The following is a 27,646-nucleotide window of genomic DNA, read 5'->3' as shown; positions in this document are numbered from 1 at the left end:
ATCCAATGTGACACAGGCAAGAAAAATCCTAGATCTCAAAGATCTTATTTTCTTATTCTGAAAGACTTCGGCTCCTTAATACCTTTGCAACATCAGGTCTTAACTCTTCAGGCCCACATTACACCATTGATTAACACAGTAATTCAGAAAACCTGGGGAAAAGGGGGGCTGAACAATCACAGTCAATCTCATCACCTCAGTGACATGCTGTGAATGTAATTAATCCTACATTTAGAGAACTTCACATCCTACACATAAAGCAGCAACTCCCTGCTGGCTTCAGACTAGGTAATTTTGTAACAAGGACTAGGATTCAATTATAACAAAGAGATGAAAAGGAAAACAGACCTATGAACCTAGCCTATCTTTTAGAGTATGTTTCACCTGCAAATCAAGACAAGCAAACATAACACGCTTAGGAATATCTTCACTTTAATTTAGTTAATTCCAGTAAGGACAGCAGCTTCTACAGAGACTGTATAAATGCCATCAGGAATCCTGATTTTTATTTAAAGTAAATAGTCCATGCTTGAACTGCCATGTTACACCTACAGTCACCCAAATTAGCAAGATTACATTTGTCTTAGGTTGAGGAGCACGTATGCTTACACTTTCACACAGAGCACACATACACTAAACCAGTCTTACATACCAGTATAACAAATCAAGTTGCAGATACAGTTCCAAAGGGCTTACTGAGGCAGGTCATCTCTCTCAACATACAGATCTCCTTTATTGTGCAAGTTGAAGCTACTACGATACACAACACAAATAATTCAATAATTTTTTGCAATAGAACAGATGAATAAAAGGTGAGCCGGTAAGTTAAAAAGTAAAAAAATAGTGATAATGAAAAATATAACCAAATTACATGGGAACGTCTTATTCTCCTGCATTCCTAATACCCATAAATCTTTGAGAAGTATACAATTGTGCATAAAAGTAAGTGTACTAACCCTTCAGAAACTGCCAGGAACACTAACGGCTTCACCTCAAATCCAGGAACAGGGAAGATATACATTAAGTAAAGTTACACATTTTAAACTACACATGTATTTAAATGCCAAGTAAAAATACTTAAAATCAGCATGCGCTTAATTGTTCTCTTACGCAGGGATGCAGGACAACATGCACTGAACTGCTTGCCTGAAGAAGAACTCTAGGAAGTCAATCAGCCCTCCACCTAGCCACTCATGCTACGGCCAGCAGGCATCAAGCAGCTCAGCTACTAGAAGGCTCATATGTACAACAGTAGACAACAAAAAGCAACATGAATAGAGAACGGCACAAAAGGGGATACAAAACACTGGAGAAAGGCATCGGACTGCACAAAGGAACCTCAGCACAGCAAGAGTCAGTGGGTAAACGTCCGACTTCTAATAAAGAACACAACTCCTATGGGGTCACAGACATGTAAGTCCCCTCCGGCAGAAGGGGAAAAGCTCTCCTGCAACAAACCCACACCCAGACTCCCCTGATCTTAGCAGCCCATATTGCAGCTATCAGACAACCAGGGTTTCCCCAAAACTCCTCCTGTCCCTCATCTCCTTCTGTTCAAAGTAAGGTGTGAAAGATGGAGAAAAGCTCAGACTTATAATACAAATTCAATCAAACTTCTCCTTGGAGAGGCTGCCATATGTATAATAGGGGTTTGTAAAAGCTCTGACCTAAAAGAAAAACAGGCATGCAAAGCAGACAAATTAAATTTAATTTTATTATGGAAATGAAAGTAATAACAGAAGTGACAGCAGGGTGGATGATAAGCTCACTTAGCAGGGGGATCAAATGAAGTGATGACATGTCATTATGACCTCAGGGGTTAAAGATGCAATTTTCCATCTGGCTGCATCTGGCTTTTCAACACAAATGTTGACACCACCTGCCGAGATTTACTACAAGCTGCCTTTGTCTCGCTTTTGTTACCCAGGTTAACATTTACTTCTCCCTCTTTTCTGGCAAGTTTTGCTGAGCAACATGCTCCCTTTTTTCAAAGCTTAATGAACAGTTAAAAGGATTTACATGCCTCTTTATACAGCAGATCAAATTATTAATAGCAACTTCACAAGCAGCTCAAAGAGATTCTAGAAACCTAGAAAGCAGGTGAAGTTAGCTTTACGATTACGAGCAGGAAGATGAAATTTTAGCTATAGTCAGCTAACATCCTGCATTGTCTAAGACTTCCAGTACTTTTCACTTAGTAAGAGGTACCTGAATGAAATAATTTTTCTGATGGGGAAAAAATAAATAGAATTAAAGCACTAGCTTGTACTCACCATACCCAAGTGACTATTAGCCTCCTGCGTGTGTTTTATTGAGCTTAAGCATTTCCAATTCCAGGTACATTGTGCTTAAAATAAATCATCTTTTGCCATCCCAGTGACACATTCACTTATTCATCTAATTTACTCACAGCCAAACTATGATCTCAAACCAAATTTGTAATCAGCTACTGACACACTGTTGGCTATGAGGTTTGTGAATTTAAAAGCTAGTACTTACCAGCAGCGTTCCTCTTTTGGACACTTCATTTGGAATAGGACTGTAGCTTCCCACCACTTGATGCCTCCATTACCTTTTGCCTTCTTTCCTAAACCTACAGCTCCCTGACTTTTCTCTGCCAGCACAGGCGAGCTAAAAAGCTTGCTTCCAGCTGTTTTTAAAGTGACCATATTCTTCACTAAAAAGAGCCCACAGTCTGTTTTAACTGTTTATGCAAAGAGGCCCCAACCTCCACTAGGACTTGGTAACATACCAGGGAAAGAGAGGAATCAAAGAAAAGCCCTCCAAAGGTTTTGAGAGTGCCCTAGAACTACAGCTATGGAAAGGAGGAAACTGAGACAAAGAAAGTTAATGAAGCTTGCAGGGAGGAAAGAATAGCTGAGACACAACACAGAGACTGACCAGACATGCAAATAACATCATTGAAAGACCACCGCAAAAATACCTATACACACCTTCACCTCCCAAAACTCTTTCTCCACAAAGGCAATTACCAGAGGGAGGTTACAACCTTCCTCCCCTGGAACAAACGCTCTACCACCCTCCTCTTCAGATGCCTTACCTTGGGGAGCTGGGAACCCTTGTCCTTAATAGACAAGCCACCACCCATTTCTGTATCTGTTAAGGTATTTTCTGAATGACAAGAGAACTGGTTGTTACCTTCAACATAAGGAAAAAACCAGTGTTCCTGTTCACTCCACACATGCTTAACTCAAGCACATGCTTCACTGCTAAACAGAACAGGAATGACTTAAGCATATGCTTAAATGCTTTCCTGATTCAGACCCTAAAAATAGGAAAGGTTTCTGCAGTTCCTCTTTCTCCTGTTCTCCTAATGACAGACAACTATTGTGCCATGTCACTATGACAATAGGATAGCTTAATTGCCCTCTTTCCAGAAGCTGTCAGTTCTGCTTAACTGGTACATAATGTATGCGTCTGGGAGTAAATGTGCTAATGTATCAGTCACTTATATCTACCATAGGTTTTCCTCTGCTGTATTTAAAGTAAAGCCTTGGTTTTTATGACTGACTTGCTAGATACTATACACACTGATACGGGCAGCAGTAATTTACAGTCTTATGTGAAAGACGCACAAAATAACTTTCTCCTTCCCCATTTACTTTCTCAACTCCTGTATTTAAGGTGTGGCCAAGACCTCCTCAAAAATGACAGTGTAAAATGAACTGGCTATTCCTAACTGTTCCTGTAACTGATGAGGATGGACAAATGAAAACGTTTGGAAACTCCTGTTGTCGCTTTAGAATATTTTGTGTATTGTTATCTGTAAGAACACAGACATCGAAAGCATACAAAGAACAAAAATCAGCAATATGTACAACATACAATAAGCAGCTATGAACTGAAAGCCTTTAATTCTCTAAGAAGTACTGGTGGAGTCACACCCAAGCATAAAGCTTATGCAAGCTGGCTCAATCCTGTTTCATATCCCTCTTTCTGATCATGATTATTACCAAGTTTCCTCTATATTCCCTCACAGCTTCTTTTGTCTTGTGCACTTAAGTTATTTTTCCTCCTACAGTCTCTCATTAAATCGTGAGCTAGAATACAAAGACTATATTTAAACTCTGTTTATGAGTCTATATGTTGCTATATTAACAAATGCACCAATGGCATTTTTTGTTTGTATTAGTAATTCCTTCCTTTTGAGAGAAATGTTACTTGCAACTCAAACGTACTTTTGAAAGCCTTCAGAGAAGATAAAAAGGGAGGAAAAAAGTAACTATGAAAAATAGAATAAATCTGGCAAGAAAAATATAAAGCTTAGTTAGACTTGAACATGCAGATTTCTTTGTTCATTTAATCCAATTCTCCCTGTTTTCCTACCAATATTTCTGTTTTTAAATGATTGAAGCATGCTGATATTTCTAGCCAGTCTGGTTAAGGTTCCCAAGACTGGAAATAAATGAAGCCATGCTGGCTCCAGTTGACGGAACACAGGTGAGATGCAGAAGTGCTGAATAGGCACTTAGTCTGGAAGTGGCAGAGTCACTGTTTCCTCTCAAGTGAAGTGGAAGCCAAAGCGTATTGCCAGGGAGAGTGAGCTGGCAGCAAGTACAGGGACAAGAGTACACAGTGAAGAGAGATCTGAGACACATTCTGCTGTTAATAATCAATTAGTACAACTGCTACAATCCATAAATCAACTGATGTAAATGGTTTGCACATGTCTGACCAGAACAGGAAGTTGTCATTTCTACTGGAAATCAAGAGTTTAATCCCAAACTAGGAGTTGCTTCCAACCTTTTTCCTAATGCTACATGAGTGCCATATAAACATTTTTCTTCCTAAGAAAGATAGTAACAGAATGAAAGTTTTCCAGAAGCTGGTCCCCTTACACCTGCTCTCCCCAAAATTAAAATATTAATGAAAATTCACATTTTTATTTAAAATGTGACTCCTCCCTTCCTCCCCCAATGATGTCACTATATACAAAAATGCACTGAATGTATTTGCTTATGTAGTAAGAATAGCTGGACAGCCAAGGTTACTAAATGAAAAGCACTGATCACATTTCCATTTATAGGAGATGAAATTTTACTGATACTTGTTCATAGATGTAGTATGCTAAAAACATTTCCCGCATCAATAACTACCTAAGAACTTACTTAGCTTTTTGAATCCAGATGCAATAGTCTGTAATGAAGAGATCATTCAGGATATAGGCAGGGTCATTCTCCATAAAAATCTTGTGAATGTCCAGCAGACACTTCAAAACTGCAGCTTTTCCTGGAAATAGATGTTTAGTTTTGTAATTCACTAGAAATCATAGATAATCTTTACCACCTTCTCACCTTTGAGACTTTAATAACCATACTATCTACAAGCATCTTGTACCTTTAAGTTGATTCACAGTCTCTGAACAGCAGTAATAGGACTATGCCCTTCAGTATCCACATCTATGTGGATGTGGAGCCTCTGAATTCAGCAGGAATCTCTCCTCAAGACTGAAGTCTCAAGGCAGAGTCATGCGTGTAATTCCCTGCAGCTGAAGCAGCCCCTTCCACTTCTGAGCTGTGCTGGCCCCAACTCCAGCACAGCCATACAGTTTGTGAAAAACAACAAAACTTATTTCGCTACATGCCTAACACAAATACCTGCCTTGGAAAGCAGCAAGGCTAGGAACACAGAGCCTACAAGAGGGTCAAGCACACAGGAGCCCCAGGAATCGTGTAAGCCAATATAAGCGATGCCATCACCTAACATACCACCGTGGCTTTAAAGTAGCAGAACTTTTCCTGCTTCTGTTAGTTAGAGTAATTTGGCAAATTGAGCCCCCAGAAAGAAAAACTCACTTCAGGCTCAAGGTGGTGCCATTGGACCTAGTTGCTAAATACAGTAAAAGATTAAAAACTTGCATGTTTTCTCATTCTATAAGTGGAAACCTTTCCACAGTCTGCTTGATTTTCCTCATATGCAACCACAGTTTATGAAGAAAAGAACTGACTGATGTAACTTCCAACTAGCTGGTATCTCCTCCCTTAGTTTTCTGAGGAAAGTTGCTAAAGGGTTAAGTGCTGGAACACTAAACAAAAATAAATAACTATTTTCACTGTTTAGTGGGGGGGGAAAAAACCCCAAACCCCATTAAAATGAAAACAGCCACTACTGCAAATGGAATCTAATAACCCTCTCCCAAGAGGCTGCCTCCTCCTAGGCTATAAAACCTGAACATGGATGAACTCAGATTTTACAGCATTTAAAAACAACAGAACTCCCCCTGCTGTTCAAGCACAAAATCTGTTTGCTTACTTTCAAGTCTATCAACAGAAAATGAAAGTTAAAGGACGTGGATGGCAATAAGGAGTAAGGACGCGGAGAGCAAAAAGCCACCAATGGAACTGAAAACCCCACTGGTTTGGAAGAGACCAACTGAAGAAAAGGCAGGAAAAAGAACATAAAATCCCAAATGTAATTGATGAACTTTTGATTGTATCACCAGCACTGCCTGTCGAGCCAAGCTTGTCAAACTTAACTATTTTGAATGAAAAGTGTGCTCTTTTAAAAATAAATTATACGTGGAATGAAAATTTTGCTAATTTTTTTAAGGTTCTAGCTGTCAAGCTGCCAGCCCAACATCCTCTCCTGTTACTCACCTGCCAAGTAACAATGTAAATCAGTGACTAAACACACTAATCCTCAATAAAAAGTAGTCTTACCTCATAAATTAAAGGTTTGGATTACAGCATCTTAATGGGCCTCTAATCAGAGAGGCTTCAAATCTAGCCAGACTTACTAAGGGAACCTTCTGTTCAAGGCAAACACACAAACTGTGGCAAACTACTACACTTCTGCTTTCAGAACACGCACCTTGTACATGCACCTTATAAACAAGACGTCCTCAGACAAAACTGCATTTAACTCCTTACCACAAGAATAAAAGAATCAGAGCTGAAAACCACTATTTAAGCCTAATGTAGGATATTCTTACACAGAAATGATGATTCTTGGCCTATTTCTGTGAAATTCTGTATCACAGATTCTGTCTGGCTATCTACTTCAGTCTTCAGTGGACAGCTGGTCTTAAGTTTAAGGCTGCGGGTAAGTAGTCAGTAGTATTATTATTTACATTGGCTTGAGTGCTCTTTGTTGCAGTCCTTTGCCTCCCTCTTTCCCACAGCTCTTTACCATGTGCCACTGCAACTATATGTGAAACCCCACAGTGAACTGGATCAGAAAACGTAAGACACTCTAATACCGTCTGTCTTTTGCTGTGAAGATCTGTGTTAGATGTAAAGGAGGTTAACAATCAACTTGCAACTGGAATATACTGCAAGATGGGATAATTGACTCTAAGTATTAACCTATCATTTTTATGAGACAAAGGTGGTTTTCTTTACCTGCCATTAAAAAAATTGTACTCCTGCTGGGGAGAGGATGAGCTGCAACTTCAGAGGAAAAGAAGCAGAGAGGCTGATCAGACAAGGCAAGAATCATAGAAGTCAGAGCAGATTTGTGCAGATCACAGGATTCTTCTGGAGTTTATTGCTACAACAGCTGGTAGGCAACAGCCTGCAACTTTAATTCTACAGTTGCAGAAATCCAGTCCTCTTTCCACAGACTACTTCAGAAAAGGCTATAATAATAATAATTTGACCCCAGCTCTCTCTGCCATTTGATATAAATAACACACTGATTTTACATCATCATGAAATTCTACCAGCTTTCACACTGAATAATGGGAAGCAAAGGAAATTAATAGCTCCGTCATTCTATTTTACAGTAAGTTATTTTTCCTGGAGACTTCTCTATATTCTTCCATGTTTTCAAGAAGGAAAAGCATTTATCTAAAAAGAGAAACTGAACTTGTCTCACCAAAAGGAGAACAGCAGCATTCTTAAAAACAAGAGGAAAAGCACTCACTGACTTTTAAATGGAAATGCCCTGCTAATAACTTACCCCAGTGAGGCAACAGTACTGTTTTTAATAGGGAATTGTATAATCCAAAATCTGTTAGTATTAACTTCTGCATGGAAAGAAGCAAAGCAACTTCTATGTCACAGAAAAAAAGCGCAAATGAGTTCTCTTCATTACTGGCTCATAGACAATAACTTCAAAATCAGTATTATGCAATGGTTACAGTGTCAGTAAACACAGACAGAACCAACCCACATCACTTATTACAGCTCTTTACAAAAAGAAAAAGGGCTCCATGTATTTACATAAAGACACACCTGAAGAAGTTCTATTAGTCAGCTGTCAAATGCAGTATGCACATTGTGTTGCAAATAGCATTGTAGCTGGATGTACCACTGCATTTCTTTTCCTTTATTAATCCTATCCAAAGAACAGGTAAGTACAGTAGATAACTGCTGAATTTCGAACACTATTCCTGAAGTATTTTAAGTATTATATATCACTAAAACAGCCTACGAAAATATCTGCTGAAGACCTCAACATTCATCAGCTTAAGGCATATAATTTACAATTAACACTTCGGCAGGAAGTATTAATTCAAAATAAAGTGTTTCAACCACACACAAGGATCCTTAATAGCTCAAAAAAGTAGTATTCTGCACCTTGGAAGCGATCCTCCAACACATCTCTAAGATTTTTAAAGCCAAGTCACGTAACTTGAGGCATTAACAATTTAGTCCCATCAAAATTCTTTTGTACTTTAAAATAAATTAGTTTACTGTGCATATTAATTTAAATCATTGTATTACACTATGTCCCAGCTTCTGCTACCAACATCCTGAAAGAAACCTCAAGTCAGGATGCGGCTTGCGTCAACTCGAACCAATTCTCCCTTTAAGGTAAACACCATCCTCCTGCATCTATACAAAGAGGAATAGCTTTGTGTTATTATTTAATTGAAGTAATTATCTGTTATTTGACAGTCATTTTTCGTGTTCATCAGAAATATACTGGAATACAGTGCCAAACTGGGGAGGCATCATTCCCAGCAAACAAAGAGGGTTTTGCAAAGGATTCTGTAAAACCAGAAATTCCTCAAAAGCATGGCTCAACTTCCGGTGAAGTTTGAAGGAAGAAACATCTAGACTGTTTCCCAATAAACCAGCACAGCACAGACACAGAACAAAGCCAAACCTGCTGCATTTCTTAATTTCATCCACTGCTTCTAAATCATTTGAACCATCAGCTAAATAAAGCTGAATTTCTTCTAAAGCTGATGGCAGTGATTTTAATGCAAATCACTGTGGCCAGAAAAAATAAGGCTAGCCTATCTCCTGTCCCAACAAAGAATGAGAGCATAAAAAAATACTCCTCCAGAGAAGATGGGGACTTTGCTGTTGGAGCAAGACCATGAGTGACACCAGGAGACCATGATGACAATCACTACTGGGCCACTGTGCTTTGGAAGCACAGGGTAAGGAGGCAACATCAGCCATACGTCCAGTGTAGGAGGATGAATAAGGAAACCTGTCAGAGTGCTGTAGATGCCACCTCCCTCGCCAAACTGCTGCAAGTATTTTGTTGGATTGTTGAATGTTCACTCATCCATTCACCGTTTTCCATTGCAGCATTAACAGAAAAGTAAACAGCTTACCTCTCATGTACTCTCTTCTTCAGAAAAAGATCTAAAAGGCTGACAGCTCTGTATTTCTGTTTTGTTATCAGAATTTCATTTTTTCCACTTATGAACAGCAGCATAAGCCAGTGGAGGTAAGTGAAGAGGGAGAGATACATCTTCCCCTTAGAACTTCACTACCTGACTGTTATAATGTAAATAGTACTCTGAATCATCAATAGTTTTTGGCAGTTGTGTTTTGATTGCAGGGTTTTTTCGTTTGCTTAGTTTTTCTGGTTGGTTTGTTTTAATCCTGCAACTCAAAAGCATTAAAAACAAACCAAAGAGCTGCTTCTGAGTGATTCTGCTGTCCAAAAAGTAATATATGTACCTAGCACTTAATGCTTTTATTTGAAAGTAGCAATAAATAGAAAAGTTGCAAGTCACTTTAACAACCCAAGATAAACCATGGCTGTGTACAACGGCACAACTGAAGCTGGAATAACCATAGATTTGAAAACCTGTTCTGTTACAAGAAAGCTGTCCGGGATAAATAGGGAATATATAAACAAATGTCACTGCTGAAAGGATAATTTGCAGTCATTAAGGTGACAGCCGCACTCCTGAATGTGAAACAAAACAAAGCTACAAATACATAGTGTATAGTCAGGTTTTAAATTAAATGTCCATTATTATGTTATTTATTTATTTTACAACAGAATGGTTTTCATGGTATTCACTGCTTGGGGTTTTTATGAACAGCTCTACTCAGCTGTTACTTACAGCTATCTTACTTTCCTAGTAACAAGCAGAGAACTAAGATAACATATGCAAGTCAGATTTTGACCTCTGCTTCTAGGAGAGAAAAATTATATAGGAAGTGCTAAAATAACCAGGTTTTATGCTGATAAAAATGGATCTCTGCTCTTCCCAAACTACCACTGGACTTGCACAGAGTCATCTCAACCATTTTGCCTTATTCCTGCAAAGAGCTGTAACACTGAACATGAATTACAAACCCACCTCTTGCTCTTAAATGTGTGATTCTGTATTGCACACGCAATGGAAAAGTTTAAGAATTATGAATGCTAATAGTTATTCTGAACAGGAAGAAGGAAAAGAGTTAATGGACTGGCTCAGTTAAACAACAAAAAAAACAAAACCCACAAACCAACAGAAGATCTAATTCTAGAAAAAGAGACCAGCAAGGAGAGCAGGAAGTCCACATGAGGGTAAGCTTCCTTTCTGTCAAAATCTCATCGTCACTGACAAGGGTTAAATTAAAACAATATTTCTTTCAAACATTAAGTTATGCAGAGAAGCTGCCCAGATTTGCAACTACAAAACCATGATGAGGAGACCTTAAGTAAACAGAACAGTTGGAATAAATGAAGACAATGATGCTTTACAAACTTCCCTTAGGAGACAAATCATGGAAGTTATCAGAAATCCTTCCAATCTTTTTCAACACTGTTTCAGTCAGGTAATTAAAGAACACAAAGAACAACAAAAAACACAGTGATTGCTGCTATGCATGTAAGAGACCCTGCTTTGAAATAAAAACTTAAGACACCTTTAGAATAGGGTCTAAAACATTTATAGCATCTAACCTACCATAACAAAAGCTTCATTAAAATGTTCTTGTCCAACAGAAAAATCTCTTTACAGAAAAATACAGTATAGAGAAAAATACTTTTGAGACCCTTCTGCTAAAGCTTTACAAATCACTGTTCGACAATCTTGATTTATCAAAATACAAGATTGGATCAAAGATTTTTCTAAAGATGATTAATGAAATTTATTTGTATTTTTCATTCATAATATTTTCTGGCATGAATAATACAGCTGCATTTACACCACAACTGCATGCATTACCTTCTGGCTAATAAATGAGTTGCTTCAGGGGCTTTTCCCTGCTAAGGACACTAATTTTGTTCTCTTCTCTCCCAGCCCCGTTTTCACAAAACCATGAGATGTCCAGAAATGTCACTATCTATCAAGTGTGGGTGAAACTGGCCAAAGGATTAGAAGAAATCATTAGAAACCCCAGACATAAACCGAATGTGGCTATGCAGCATCATTTCCAATCCCTAAAAAACTTACCTAGTTGCAGTATCATGACTGTATCACTGAAGGCACGCGTCACCAATTCAAAATGTCTGTATAGGGGATAGCACATCACTCTTCTTCCGAAAGATACCAGGACATCATGAACGTTAGTGAACCCCTGTGTATATCAGTGAAAAATCTGAATTAGTCTGTGTGCTTTCTTATACAAAGAATTAGGTCTTTGTTTGTTTGTTTTCCTTTAAGGAAAAAAATCATAGCAGAATACAGCACATTTGAATATATTATTCATCTAAAAATGCGTATTTTAATAGCTATGGAAATCAACATGTTAAATAGAAACAAGACACTGTACATTTAGTTTGCATGGCAGGTTAACTGAAGTCCTATACTTTTTGTGGTTTTGAACTAAAAAAAGAATTTAGAGAGCATTAGAATAAAACATCTAACTCAAGACTTAGCCATCCTTTAGATTAAAGCAATATATTACATCTGTCCCACATTATTACATATAATAAGGGGAAACTATAAAAAGGCTTTTAAGAATAACGAAAAATTAAAACCACATGATAGTAACAAAATACATGTGTACATGTTAGATCTTTAAAAATGATACATGACTTCGTCTTTCATGAAAATTACAGATATTTGAGACAGGGATAAATATACCTGCTCAGGGAAAGCAGCTCATTGTCCTTCTTCACAAGTAAGGAAGACCTCAAATTTACTCAGGCCAGAGGCATTAACTTAAGAGAGTGATTTCCTTTCCAGCTTTCACTTTTCAAGACAAAATATTCCATTTATGAATGCAAATCAAAACACCTATTTCATCTCGAACGCTCAATTTATTCAAATTAATAAAAATGCTTTGCTGACAGCCAGCACTTTTTTTGCAGTATAGAACTACCTCAACCCATTTTTCATTTTAATGGAGCACCAGTAAGCATTTAAATAATTTATGTTTTCTTATTTAATATTTAGACTCTAAGGTGTGTACATGTCACACACAGCAAAACGGCAGTCAGTTCAATCAAACCATAGCTGAGGCAATTTTGTTTACAGATTGATGAAAACACCCGCCTCTACATGGTTTGTAGAACAGATATAGTTATTAACAGCTTGGTGCCAGGAGACTGAATTTTCTGGGTGTGAAATATACTGTTGGCACAGACTGCACTAAGAACTTATATATTATAGGATAAGCACATGCAGAAAACTCCTCCACTATGTTCGGACTATGAAAAAGAATTTCAAGACAATCACTGCATTTTAACTGCACTCCTTTGTGACTGCAGAACATTCAATGGAAACAAATTAAAACAGATCTAGAAAACCACAGAACTGAACATAACATTCACAACTACAAGAAACGTTTGAAGGACTGAACCAAAAAATCCTGTCAAATTTCATTTTTCATCCTGCAAACTGATACTGGGCTCAGTAATTTTAGGAATGAAGATGGGACAGTCCTTTCTAGCTTACTGCCACTGTAAGACACAGGGGATTACAGACCAGGTTAAGTCCCTTCTACTTCCAGGATCATAACAACTTAATGATACAGGCTTGTGTGCTTTCAGTGAACAAAGTGCAAAGAACAGAATTCAGTTTGTTTCCTCTAGTCCATGCTGGTTTTCAAAGGGCTACCAGCAACTAAACAAATGGGGATGTGGCAATAACGTTGCAAAGAAGGGGGTGAGTAAAGCAACACATGACCACTAACTGCAAGAAACCTGAAACATAAGTATTCAGCATCTGAAACATCACACAATCATTAAACCCTGAGACAAAAGTTCTACAACCACAGAACTGAAGTCTGTTTGCTGCAAGAACACAGAATTTGGAATTCACCTTCTCCATGACAAGTGTGAAGAAAAAGAACCACCTTTTGATTGAGTTGTAAGAGCTTTTCCTATCATTGGCTTTCCATTTATGTCTGGGCTTCCCAGTTCTGCTCTCCCAACATATTCTGAAGCCACACAGCAGAATTGAGGAGAAGCCAGAATGTGCCTCATTTGCAGGCAAGAAAAAGACTGAGCTAGAAGTGCAGAATAATGAACTAGGAAGGCTGAAGAAGAGTTCAGCAGTCAAAAAACCCAGAAGTGAACAATAAGCTGCTTTATCAAGGCCTGCCATCTCTAAAAGTTAATAAAACATGCATCCGAGGTAAGACTTACAGGACATACGAACACTAAGAAATTACATTCCCTGCTTTTTATGCCCTTCGTATGCCCTTTCTATTTTAACACGCTTTCAACAATTAAATAAGAAGGTATCTAAGACTTCTGATCAAGAACCTAGGCAGCTCTATTTTCTTGCCCTAAGCATGGAGTTGCACATGCATATGTGAAGATTAATTACAATTACTTCCTAAATAAAGGTCAGAATTTATGAATCAAGCCAAGTAGCTCAGGACTGTGTGGACAAGCAGCTTTTCTGTAGTGCCTATCTTCAGCTCTTCCAGAATGGGTCAGAAGGTGGCCCATTCCCAGATAGAGGAGAGCAGGCTGTGGAGGACGGTAGGAGCTGGAAACCCAGAAGTCACAATCTATTTCTCATAACATTTATTAGAAAGAGAACACATAGTTAATTTATCTTCATACTGAAACAGTAAGCTTTCCACAAAAGCAACATTCACTACCAAAACCAAATAATACAGCAAGCAGATAATGCGAAACTTAAGTTTCAACTTACCTCCAGCCAGCACAATGTTGCACTCAGTTTCCTTATGTTCCAAGACGATTCAACCTGATTTTAAGAGGAGACCTTGAACAAGTGTTATCTAATTCAACATTCAAGACTTCTGGCAAACTATTTAAGGTAACATTCTGGCAGCAATTTAAGAACCTTTGTGAATAGGAAGCAGCAATTATTTTATGTGCATTGAAATGGCCACAGGACAGCATTAAAAATTATATTGCAATGCAGATGTTAAATAACTGAATTGGTTTCCGTATTGGGAATATCTAGCCTATGCAGAAAGCCTTTTAAATACAAGAGCAATCACAGAGAAAACAGTTTTTCAGTGGAATTCTGTCCTTCTTCACCAAGCAACAAACTTGACTCAACAAAGCTCAAGCTCAAACACCTTGTTTCATGAAAACAGCTCAAGACTCTGGCTTTCAAAGAGGCTACTAAAGCCAGCAGTACATGTAAAATGTCATTACAGATTCACGGTATTCGTGTGGTAGTGTGGTCTAGTGGGATGATTAGGGCAAAAAGCCAGGAATGCCTGGCTCTAGTAAAGATTTGTATGGTCTGAAGATCTTGGAGCGGTGTGTGTAAAAAAACAGAAGAGGAAAAAAGACTACAGTGTGTTTTCCACATATACCATACAGCTATTGCAAAGGTCACAAAAGGATGGTACAATTGTGTTCCTCGCATATTTGTGGTTTTGTGCAACGCTAACACACAATACAACCATCCCAGATTATTCTGTTGAATAAACAGGTCTGGACATTTCTGCCATTCTAAAATCCATGCCCCACATGCGAGACTGATTAAGACAGAATGGTTTGGATTATATGTTCTAATATTTTGATTAAAAGCATTTGAGAAAACACTGTATTGGTTAATATCAGCAGAGGAGATGGCAGACACAAAGCTGTATCTGGGAAGTGAGTCCATTTCAAAAAGGCAAGGTGTCCACAGCACAGCATGGAATCCATTCTAAACTTCAACTCTTTCCTATTCTTAATATCCTGTACAAAGCCTGGGATACAGAACATAAAGTAAAGCTGGCTGCTGCTTGTGGAAGAGATGGGCTAACACCAGAATCCTGAAAACGGAAACATGCCTTCCTACCTCCCTGTTTGAACACTAGAAAAAGAACACTCGGTGTTAGCGTTTTATTATTATTTCTTTTATGTGTGTCAATTTTAAAAGTTTTAAATGCCTCGCTCTGGTTTCCAGAATGCCCCAGGAAACACCTTTCATGCTCTGTGCATAAGCTTAAAACAAGGTACCCACTCAATGAAGTAACTCTTGGAAAAATCACTTTTTTTTAGGCATATAATGGTAGCCTAACACCTAGTTTTAGTCTCACAGACAATAATTTCCCATACTCTTTCAGAATCCGAATCACTAGTGGTATGATTACACATACCTGTTTGTAATAATACCTATTATGTTCTAATTCTCTATTATGGAACTGTCCAAACCACAGAAGGAAGAACCATCAACGTAAAAGAGTAATAATTTTGTGAACTCTAAATTTACATAAATCAAGACATATCACAATATAACACAAATCAGAAGCAAATAATTGTCTGGAGTCTCCTGCAACTGCAGTTCTCTTCTACAGCTAAAATGCTGCTCCAGAAGATCAGAAGTCTTTAGAAATCATAATAATGCCCACATGTATCCCAATAGCTGGAGATGTAAAATCTTTTATTTTAACGTAATTACATATTTTTAATGCTTGGAAGTAAATTCACTTTAAAAGGTAAGTTTCCTAAATGACAGCAAAGGGTCCAGCAGTAACTTCCTGAAACTTTTTTTGACTCACGTTCTTGTCTCCTTCGTTGACACGGACTTCATAGCAATAGGCCAGAAGGATATCAATTAAACCAAGATACACATGATGACGGCTTCTTTTATCCAGAAGGTAAGATTTATTTGTGAACTTTCTCAGCTGCTCTCTCTCTTCCTCAGAGAAGACAACTATAAAAAGTCAAAGGATAATTGATTATGAATTTAAAGCTGGCACATTCATTTTAATAGGCGGTAATGCTACTTAAACAGTCTCTTTAAAAAGAAGCATGTAACTAATCACGGGCCACTCATCACTCAAGAAGAAGCCTAAATCATTCTTACTTTCATTTTTAACTTTTATTAAACTCTGTCATGTTCCTTTCAAAGTCAAGTTCCAGCCCTGCAATGTACTGCATGTACCCACCCCAAAAGTGCGAAGTATTTCTGCGGACATCTGTGTATCTTAGCAGAGATAAAAGTATAGTTAGGATCCAAGTAAATTTAAGTCCACATTGTATGGGATAAAAATAAGAAAACAGGATAAATAAATATATTTTCTTATTACAGAAAAGGGTAGGAGCTAAAGAAATAGGGAAGGTGAAAAAAGGAGAGGTACAGTTCTGCATTTCCAAGACTTACAAATTTTGACTCATGACCTAGACACAATTTAAGAGCTTCATTTATGCTGTGTGATCACATCATTTCAGTGTCTGAAGAAAATGAAAGATCAAAATCCTAATCCCATCAATGTTGGTATGAAAGCTGTATCTCCTTCCAAAGACTTACAGTACACTATGTAAGTAACTGTCATATTTTGCTTATCTTCAGTATTTAGAGTGGCTATATTGAGCCTACCCCAAGAATCTTGTCACCCAGTACTTCCTCTTTGAGATGCATAAGGAAGACAACAGCAACACAGGAGGCATGTTGTGACAATGCATCAAAGTATTTCTTTAGAAAGAGTGGCATAGACACAGATAGCTAGGATTGAATATTGCCTGGTAACCTTCTGAAGAGTACTTGAAACACTTCAGAAAGGATGGCATAAGTGCCTTGAAATAACAGTAGAGATTAAGTACATAACTGACGAGAAGCCAGCCCTGTACAAACTCACTTATCAAGAAGCCATTTAGTACAATTAAAACAGCCAGAAGCCAGAGGTAAGAGATTTTCAGCCAGGCTGCATGGAGCGCAGGCTCTGATTCACTGAATAGGACAGATGTAGTGAGCACATTTTGGTCATGCCACAGAAGAAAGTTATAGGCAAAAGGTGACTTGACAGGAGAGACGTTACTAGCCTGACAGCTGATGCTTTGCTACATTGAGGAAGTCACACTCCATAATTTCTTCAAGCACCAGTAACACTAGAACCAGCTTGGGTTTACAATACCATGACTGAAGGAGATTTCTCTAAGGACAGGAACAAGCCTAAGACAGCACTCTTGTCACACTTTGAAAAGAAACCCTAAGTGCCAGGAGTAGGTTCACAATGTATGCCTTAACTCACTGAATTTTAATTATTTATTCTAGGAAGAGGGCACAAAGCCAAAACCTTACAATTACTACTGATGTATCTCTTGAATTATACTTTACCACCCCTTGAGTCACTATGTTCTGGCACGCTGACCTGAGAGGCCAGAAAAAAAGCTGTTTGCAAGATGTACAAACTTTAAAATGTAAGCCAATTAATGGTTAACACACTAAGCTGAGGATGTGATACTAAGTCTTAGTATGTTCACCACCCCAGTAAAGCACCTGAGGAGTTCTTGCTAGACTGGGAGGCAGTGGGGAACGGTCAGCCCTTGTGGTTCTGAGACTGATCCCTGAGCATTGCTGAGCCACCATCTTCCACCATCTTCATCAGCATTTACATCTTGACCTGATAACTCAACAATTCCTGCCCTAACTTGATCCCTACTTTTCCAGTTTAGGCTTTTAAATGCTCCACATTGGTATTTACCTGTGGAATCCTTGAGCTACTAACAATCCTACCTGCAATTTGACTATTCCTGTTTTCCTGCAGACTGTCTCACAGCCGCTTCCCAGCAGCATAAGCCAAGGGCACACAGCTGGGCACAACCCAGGATCCAGAGCCCTGGACCCCGGGACACAGCTAAATCCCCACAGGATTGTGCGATGTTACAGCATGGGTTACAGACAAAAAAAGGGTTGCAACTCCTAGTAAACCAAGCTCCTTTTTACAGCCCTTGACCATTTCTTTATCATGATGATTGCATGCACGCTTATAGATATTTCTCCTCAAACATTGCTAATCATTGTTTTACACAATCCATGTGCTCAGGGATCCTGAGGCAGGGAGTCTGCCTTTAAGACATGCAGCTTCTTCATCCCAGGAGCTTTCTACAAACTTCCTAATTTTATTACGTGTTTTGAAACTAATGTCTGTGATGCCAGAGGCACGTACATATACACACACCTCATCTCCAGACAAAGTTATGAATTAGGCAAAACATTGTTGAATATTTCTTCTATATGAACTTTTAAAATGTTTCTATCAGCTCCATAAACATGAAATACTTGATTTAAATGTCTACGGAAAGTTCTTGTGAGCTAAACTCTCTGGAGTCAAGCCAGTCTACATGTATTTATAAGCTCCCACAAAAAGAAATTCCAACTTTTATATCATCTTGAGAAAGCCAATCTCTCCCACTTGCTATGATCTTGTACAAAGTGACAATTTAGCAAGAAGCAGCTCTGTTTTCCTGTTAATGCAATGTGGTTCAGTATTACCCCTTATATCACAAATACAGATGATTAATCTATGTTCTATCAGCATTTTTTTCTAAGTTCTTAAATTGCATTGATTCCTCACTGAGTCACCATTATCACTCCCATTAAAATTATCCATAAAACTATACATGCAATGTTTTAGCACATTTGAAAAACATAAAATCAAACCATTCTGTAAGTTGCTACAGTGGGGTGGGTTTGATGAGGTATCACAACAGGGCGGTTACAGTCAGCAGGTCCAAATGGAAATTAAAAAAGACATTTTCAATTTCAGCCAGCTTCCACTAGAAAACCCTCTCCTGGAATACAAGACAATTTATTATACAAACATATGCAAGTGGCACTTCCACCCTCAAGAAAAGCACAAAAGAAAAGAGGTGAAACTGAAGCTAAAGATGCAAAAGAAATTCTGAGAGGTGAACAGACAGAAGTTTGTTAACAAAGACTACTACAGCAGATCAGAGTCTTAACACTTAAAATCACTTCTGATGATGACAGTAATGAAGAAGTTTGTTAGAAAGATGGAAATTTTAAAGTTTTACTAACAAATACTGGTTAGATTCCCTAAAATCCACATTGTAAAGGAATATGTAAATGTGATCCATACATTCCTCGCAAACAGAAAGAGAAACAACTCCAAGTGAAGTTTACCAAACATAGGAGATAAAGTTTTCTTCCTCTAGAATGCAAACTTTCTGAAGCATCTAACATATACAACTGGACCATAAACACAGAAGCTGCAAGTTACTAAAAAGCACCATCAAGATGTAGACTAGACAACTCCAAAGGTAAATGTTATAAGATGTTCATTAACTCAATGCAAAGTGCTTGGTATTTCTAAATAAAATTTCTCTCTCTGGAGAAAACACTTGAATTTTACAAATAGGTATCTATCCATTCCTTAAAGTTTTTGAATAGTAAATTAACCAGGCCTGAAACTCATTATTAACATGCCCAAACCACCACCTACTTTGTTTTCCCAATTCAAAAATACAAGCACATACTATAAGACTGACAAAACTGCATTTTCTGCTATATTAATCCTGTTCATTTTTGTACACTTGTGTTACCAATGCTTTAACAGTATCTGTACAACAATATTAGTCTAGTGCAAAGCAGCATCAGTTGCTACTTACCGAGTACTGAATTTGCAAGTTCTCCTTAAGATTTATTTTTAAATGTTTTGTACATTTGTCAGTGCCAAAATCACACTCCTTCTAGCCATAGTGTAACTGTGTATTAATGTATGCACGTCTAAAGGAACCAAATTAATCTCACATCCAGAATTCCTGATAGATGATACAGCAGAGATTAGCCTTACTTTTTAATCATCTCCTCCACTTACTCTAAACTAGCCATTCCTCATGTTAAATGTATTTCAAATTGCCCTTCAGTACCCCAACTGTCAATGAAGTACAGTTTAATCTTTAAAGGGGAGGATGAGGTCTGACAGCCAGAGGGTGTTTTGTTATGGTCTTACTGATGTTCTAGCCTGCTGATAACATTACTTACACCAAGCCAGCATAAGACCCGTATCTCAAGACCACTATGACACTTATGGTCTTAAATGTGTTAGAGGAATTTCGATAAAATGTGCTATCTGGACAGACAGCTGACTTAGTGGTCAGACTCAGAAAATTACAGCAAAGTATAGGTCAGGAAGGAGCCAGGATAATCAGCTGGTCCAGCCTTCTAGTGAAAGCAGACCTTGGCTTATGGTCCTGTCAAGCCCAGTTGTGAATTCCACAGCTACCTCAAAGGAAAATAACTGAGCAGAACTACCACCCTCTTACATTAAAAGAAGAAAGGCAGCACTACTCTGATGATAAAGACACCCAAAGGCTTTGTTCAGGATCAGCATTTCCCACAGTGCTGGATACTGCCTTAAAAAAACACTTGGTACCAATACTGTAAACTTAAGTAACTGAACTAATGAAGCCAAATTTTCTACTGATTTGTTTCTGGATTTGTTGCTAACTGGTAAGATGTGAAAGGTTACTGACACCTTCCACAGCGCTGACATACCAGTAATATCTTTCCTGCATGGACTATACAATATCTAAAAAGATGGCACTGAAGATCCAATAAATGCACTCTTCCCCTTGTACAAGGGCCATTTTTTCTAGAACCTGCAGGAAGTGGCCATCTTTAGAATTACCGAATCATAGAATCAACTATGTTGGAAAAGATCATCAAGTTCAACCATTACCCCAGGACCCACAAGAACTCTGTCAAGGAGACTGTGATCAGATGAGCTTCAGTTCTCCAGGAAGTGAGCCAAAAGCCCTAAAAACATGAAACTGTCCTCCTCTGAACAACCATATTTCCTCTAAACTATTATCAGTCAAATCTGGTTTGTTCATCCCTCCCTTCCTTTACAATCCTTCCATTCAAGGTTTTGCTTTTTTATCTTTTCTTTCTCTAATTCTGAAATCAACATTTACAGCATATTTCCTCCATACCAATTCTGGTGTTCTTCCTCCAGGCATTCTCCATAAACTCATTGGACTTGAACAGTCTTTCCTGGGTCTTGCAAGTTCCTTTATACTAATTTTTGTCGTTCTTCTTTAACAAATCTACAGTTCCTACAAACCGTATCAAAACCATACATCATTCTTTCTTCCATGACTTACTGTTCTTGCCTTTTAAAATCTGAGATACTTTACAACAGAGACCTATCATTTGTCGTACCATATGACATATGATATGTTTGCAGGAATAAACAGCAACCTTTCCTCACATGAAGAACACTTGCTCTGCAGCAGGAATGTACACATGCAGCAAAGGCCCAGAAGACCGAGTAAAACAAGTAAACAGAACAATTGCAGAAATCTGATCATTCATCTTAAACTTATGAATCTACAACTAATGGTTTATCTTTGAGCAGAGCCCTCCTGAAAGGTGGATCTTTAAAAAGAAGCTCCTTCCCAATCTACAAAGAAATCAGAAAGACAGAATGGTCACTGGTAAGTATGACAGGCTACTGCAAACAAAATAAAATATCCTTGCAACACACAGATGCAACATTAAATACATGTTAGCCTGAGCCTCTGAAGATCCTTGTGCTGCCTAAAAAGGAGTTTTTACAGTTGTGCAATTCAAAGTAGAATAAAAATTAACTTTTCACTAAGTTGAATGTGACTGTTAGAAAACACAAAACCTTTCATCTGGAATCTGGAGAAGCAAGACTGTAATATAAACTTCAGCAGCAGTAGAAAGCAAGGGCTTTCCAACAGTTTTGTTCCCTCATGGGAAGAAAGGCTGTGTAATTAGTTAAGCTACACATTATAAGCGTGAACAAAATCTGGGTCTTTCAGCTTTAGAAAACATCCACTCCAAAAATGGTATTTTGCTGCAAACACGATGCTGAAACCTGCTCTCTCGTATTTCTTCTGGTTCCTCAGCCACACTGCAAGGGCAACACTCTCAGCTGCTGGGTGGCTAGTAAGCTGGGGGGGTGGGGCAGGTGCGAATCTAAACAAAAAACCCCACAAAGGGCAAGAAGAGATGATACACAGCAAAAGGTGAAAAAGGACAAAAGAAAGAACAAACACATAGGACAATAAAAGAAACTTTAAAAAGACAAAATATACCCCACACACGCAAGCTGGGAGAAAAGTAAACAGGTTAAATAAAAATAGATTCAAGGCAAAGACAGAAGAGAACTGAAGACTTTAAATGCTAATGAGAAGAAATGATCCAAAAAGGAAAAAAATCTGGTAATGAGACATTCAAAAACCTGATGATGAAAAGTAAGGGAGAATAATCAGGGCTGAAAGTAAGAACAGTATCAACCAAACAAAACATGCAGTTAATTGTAATGCCACGGGAGAAAAAGCAATCTGTATTTCTAATTGCTCCTTGTAGCCAAAGGCATTATAAAGACAAAAGTAATCAAGTTTTTGATTCCAAGGAACCAACTGATAAAAACCAAAAGGACATCAATATAAATTAGCCAATGGAAGAAACAAAACAAATATACTCTTGGTTCAGGGTTTTTGAATAAGAAAACTTACTTTTAAAGAACCTGGTAATTTGTGTCACTTTCCCACACTAACCTCACATTTCCACGTACTAACTTGAGAAGTCAGCTCCCAGTAACATTCCTAATTCCACAGACACTATAGGTGGGACCCGTCCAAATGGCAGCAGTAACAAAGCACAGGAAACAGGCACTCTAAAGGTACCAAGTGTCAAATTTTAGTCCAAATACCCTAATACTGTGGTAGCCTGCACTGTAGTCCACCATCAATGATGCTTTAACATCACCATTCCTACCTTCTTGTCCTACCAGTTATTTAACTTCAGTTAACAACCCTTTAAGAAGATACAGCATTTCGTGCTGGAGGGCAGCAGGCTTCCCCAGTATGAGACGCTGCACATCTGACAGCTATTTCCATCTTATCTCTCAGTTCTTATGTCTTTGTGGACTGCCTTCAGGCAGCACATGTTTAATTAAGAACACAACCTTCCTGTACACAGGACAGACAATATTTCTGCAAGCTGGCCATATTACACCTATCACAAGTTGTACACCTTTTAAACACCCCAATATTTGACTTTTCTTTACAAGCTGTATGCTTGGGAGTCCTCATCATGAAAGACAATGGAAACGGCCTAATTTCAGATGCTTTCCTGAATAGAAAACCTGAATTTGCAACTCAGGAAGAGGAAGAAATCTGGGTACTCTTCATTTTATACCTTTTTTCCATAAGAAATAAAAAGAAACTGCATGGCAGTTTCAATTCCTCCTTCTTTATGCCCTTAAACTGGTTCAGAAGCAAACAAGGATACACATATACACAGGCTCAAAGAATCACCACACACCACAAAACATACTGCAGTACACATTTGTGCCCCTAGAGCTTCTGTGCTCAAGTACCCTTTGGCTCTTCCTAGTTAAGCACTAATGTTCAAAGGCTTCTTACTACAAGCACACTCTAATGCCAATGACAGCCTCCTTATCCTTCTAGCTGTAGAGCATACCTTCTCTAAATGCAGACTTCTCCCCAGCTCTAGTGGAAATAACATTTCTCAAGTAGTAAAGAAGGCCCTTCACTCAGCATGGTCCTTGTTGCTTTTATGTGCCTTTTTCATGTCACTTCCACTTACCAAGCATGCATACTGGAATACGTGTTAATACAGACACAAAGTCAAACTGCATTCAGCTGGTAAGAATTCCTGAATCTGTAACTCATATTACCCAGACAATCCCACTGATTGGATAAAGCATAAAAGCAATACAAAACCATAGGTAACTCATCCTATTGATAGTCAGACTCCAGGTCCAAGAAACCAGACCTACGTTTTGCCCTTTTGCATTCCATTCATAAGAAACCTTCAAGTAGAACCTGTACTCCCTCTCATGGTGGTTGCTTTCACCACAACTCACTCAGGTTTAAGAACCTCCACTGGTTTCAGATTTCCATTCTGCCCTTTGCCATCCCCATCTGCTGTTGCCATTCAAACACCCTTACCAAAACTGAGGTCTTTTTAAGGAAAAGGGTGGGTTGTTGTCATTAACATAACCCAGATGGCCTCTCATGTTCCTTAAATTTCCTCAAGATCCACTAAACTACATGAGCCACTTCATTCAGCCATAGGAAGGTCACAGGAAATTTTTTTGATCATTCCTATTAAATGCATCTGTTAAAACAACTGTTCTAGAGAAAGATGATCTTTTATGTAGCTACATTTTCTGCGTAACTTTCATTAGCTTGCCAGGCTTCGAGTAGTTTGTCTGTTGCTGTTGTGCCTGAAACCCAGCAACATACGTGTGTATTTTTTATTCAGAATTTCAATTTGGACTAAAAACATCCTTTATCAATAATATCATCCAGCAGCTCTTCCTTTTCATTATATTCCTCAACACAGGCAAACATTAGCAGTGTTTCATTTACTCAGGAGTAAATAGATGAAAACAAACAGAAGAACCCCTCATTATTCTATTTTCAAGCCTCTTTTACCTTTGTACAATGCTTTTTAAATCAAATGCTTATGGTGGATATAATTTACAATTTCTGGCTTTAGAGGCTGAAAAGAGACCAGTAATGAAGATCAGATTACATTCACAGTGAAATACACAACACTTACACATATTCCATTGTTGTGGAGGAAGTGTGAAGGTACAGGTATTATTAGTGCACTAATATTTGCTAAGAACCTCTGGTGAAGGGATTATCATTATCTATTTCAGTAATGTTGGATTTTCCTACTACACAGGAAATGAACAAAGGACAATAAAAGAATATGCATAATGGTAACTTGTAACACTCTCTGCAATCACTGTATACAGACAGGTAACCTCAGTTACCTGTTAACAGTACTGCTACAAGGTCATCTACTAAATCTGAAACCATCCCTTTTAGTTTTTAAAAGGACAAAGATTTTCCTTTGAAAAAAAGTCTCCAAGACCCATAAAAGTATCAGTAGAGTAATAAATGCCACGAGCATGTGTGAGCATGTGTGCTACTGTGTCAGTAAAACAAAACACCCTACAGAAGACATGCTCATCAGAGCTAAAGGGTTGATATTAGTACAATCTTCCACAGCTGATTCTTGCAAAACTTGCTATGAAGTGTCTGCACCTTATTTGGAATTGGGCACAAAACCCAGTTTTGGCTAATTTTTCAGTTGAAAATACAAGTAAGAAAGGGAGAATGGTTACTTGAAAAATCTGAAAAAAGAGGAAATAAGTACCAACAAAGGACCCATTTCCTAGCTGTTACAATCATTAAACAAAGATAGTAATTGAAATCAAATCAAACCTATGACTTACTGACATTCGCATCTCCTTTGAAATCTTAAAGATTACAGCAAACCCTTAAAAGGGAACTTTTTCTTCATCGATACCTGAAATTCTGAAACAACCTTTACGAACAATTAACTCCAAAATTTGCTCTGTAGATGAAAGAGATCAAACGCCACACTATACAACTAACAGATAAAATGCTTAAGATGAAATGGCAACTTTATAACATACTGTTAATTACACACACACAAGTATCTCAAAGATTTCAGTATAAAGCTGTCCCTCGGAGAATCTTCTTTTTTACTGGAGGACAGAAGTGACAGAACACTCCTTTACGCAGAATGGTTAAGACCAAAAATTGCAGGGTTAAAACCAGATTTTTTCCCTTAAGAACAATAACCTAAAAGATAACATGGCATCACAGCAATTATCATTCAAGCAACAAGTGCATATATATATATATATACATATATTCTCACCAACTGTATGAGTGACCTGATCCTGATGACTTTCCCCCTTCAAGGCTGTCATTTTTTTATGAGCATCAACCCACCATGGTTTGTACTTCAGAACATGCTGAACAGCTTCATCTTCAAAAAAATCAGCACTAGGGGGAAAAAAAGAAGAAAGAAAACAAACACCAAAATCAGTCACATGCTATTTCAATTTATAGTGTATGTGGGTATATTTTAATGCATACATACAATACACCTGACTTAGCTGTAGGCTATTTTCCATACATTAGAAATATCTTCTGACATAAAAGCAGAAAATAATCATTATTCAAAGCATAAACAATATTCTCCTATCTTACAATATCCCTTCCTTACTTCCTCCACCTTTCCTGAGCCACCCATAAGCCAGGGAAATTGATGAGCTTGCAGCATGACATGAAGGTGAACAAACCTGACTTGTTCTGGGTGTTAAAGGAAGACATCCCGAAGTGAAAAATTCTCAGACAATGTCACTGGCAGCAAATTGCATTTTATTGGGAAGCACTCCCACTTTGGGTACTTTTGCATATACTTCGGGGAAGGGTATGCAGCTGAAGGGCAAAGATACAGTAGGGATGGGGACGGCCTAGGTAAACAAGGGCCTGCCTAGTGCAGCAAGGTGGAAAAAGAAGAGTTGTACATGAATTCTGGAAGACAGATTACCTCCACCTCAGCACAAAGCCACTGTGGTAAAAGTCTCAATATAGTAATTCTGGGAGGATTTATACCAAGTGATTCAAGTTCTAAGCCTCCTCTTATTTTAGCTTTTTCTTCACAACAAGCAACCATATAAATATTGAGAACTAAAACAAGAATGCAGGAAAATTCCTAATACCTTCCTAATACACAAAACCTGTCCAGTCTACTGAACATAGACACAATTTGCTTTACTCTCACACTGACAGTTTTTTGTTGCCTTCCTTACATATCTTTATAAAGTAACCTAAAGAGATCAGCAAGCATGCATTTTCCTGAAAGGCAACAAAACACTTGTTCGCCAGTTTCCCCCTGTCTGTCCTCATCAGGATACACAAGAAAACGTTTTTGGTGAAGAAGGACTGGTACCATCTGAAGCAACCAAAACACAGCCGGTTAAACTGAACGTTTGTAGCTCATTTACCAAGCCAAAACACAGGGTCTAAGACAGAAACTTACTGTCAGTTGCATCACATTATAGGTTAGGAACTACTTCAGTTCTAAGTGAAATGTTCTTCCAAGTGATGGTTCAAGAAGGTTTTTCTATATGCTACAGAAACACATATAGCTCCCTCTGAAACACCTGATGGGAAAAATACCAAGCTTGCAAAGGTCACTTCTGAAACAACTCCAAGTGTGTTAAGCCTCCCTCTCACCAACAAAACACAAGTACTAATTCTCCCTATGAGGGACTACGCTCTTTTTCCATCAAATCTATCTTGCAGGAGTCACAGTATATTAATAGAGCTCATGGCTTCACTTTAGTTTACTTATCTGGAAGTTTCTGAACCTAACTTGACCTGAAATACTCAAACTTGAAAGGCATGACGAATCACTTCCACCCTCATGTTCATGGGATGAAGCAGAAAGAAACACAGTCTTGGTTTGGAACTTTTCTTCATTCTGCTGTAAAGCTGTAATTTC

General features: G+C 38.2%; 1 protein-coding gene across 5 annotated transcripts in view; it reads right to left on the bottom strand.

Moving 5' to 3' along the window:
- SHQ1 (SHQ1, H/ACA ribonucleoprotein assembly factor) overlaps positions 1–27,646 on the bottom strand; it is a 54,163-nt gene that overhangs the window by 18,628 nt on the left and 7,889 nt on the right. For 3 of the 5 annotated variants that reach the window (XM_065687462.1, XM_065687458.1, XM_065687459.1), the window contains exons 8-12: positions 26,000–26,139; positions 16,065–16,219; positions 14,252–14,305; positions 11,597–11,720; positions 5,130–5,250 (exon numbers count right to left, since the gene is read on the bottom strand). In XM_065687462.1, the coding sequence (XP_065543534.1) occupies positions 5,130–5,250; positions 11,597–11,720; positions 14,252–14,305; positions 16,065–16,219; positions 26,000–26,139 (594 nt within the window). Of the gene's footprint in view, positions 1–675; positions 754–5,129; positions 5,251–11,596; positions 11,721–14,251; positions 14,306–16,064; positions 16,220–25,999; positions 26,140–27,646 lie in introns of those variants that run through there. The other 2 variants (XM_065687461.1, XM_065687460.1) reach the window with 2 other exon arrangements.

Source organism: Lathamus discolor, chromosome 7 (genome assembly GCF_037157495.1).
Source record: "Lathamus discolor isolate bLatDis1 chromosome 7, bLatDis1.hap1, whole genome shotgun sequence".
In the NCBI taxonomy this organism is placed as follows: Eukaryota; Metazoa; Chordata; class Aves; order Psittaciformes; family Psittacidae; genus Lathamus; species Lathamus discolor.
The sequence above is the reverse complement of the archived record's forward strand: the minus strand, read 5'-3'. Positions and strand labels throughout refer to the sequence as shown.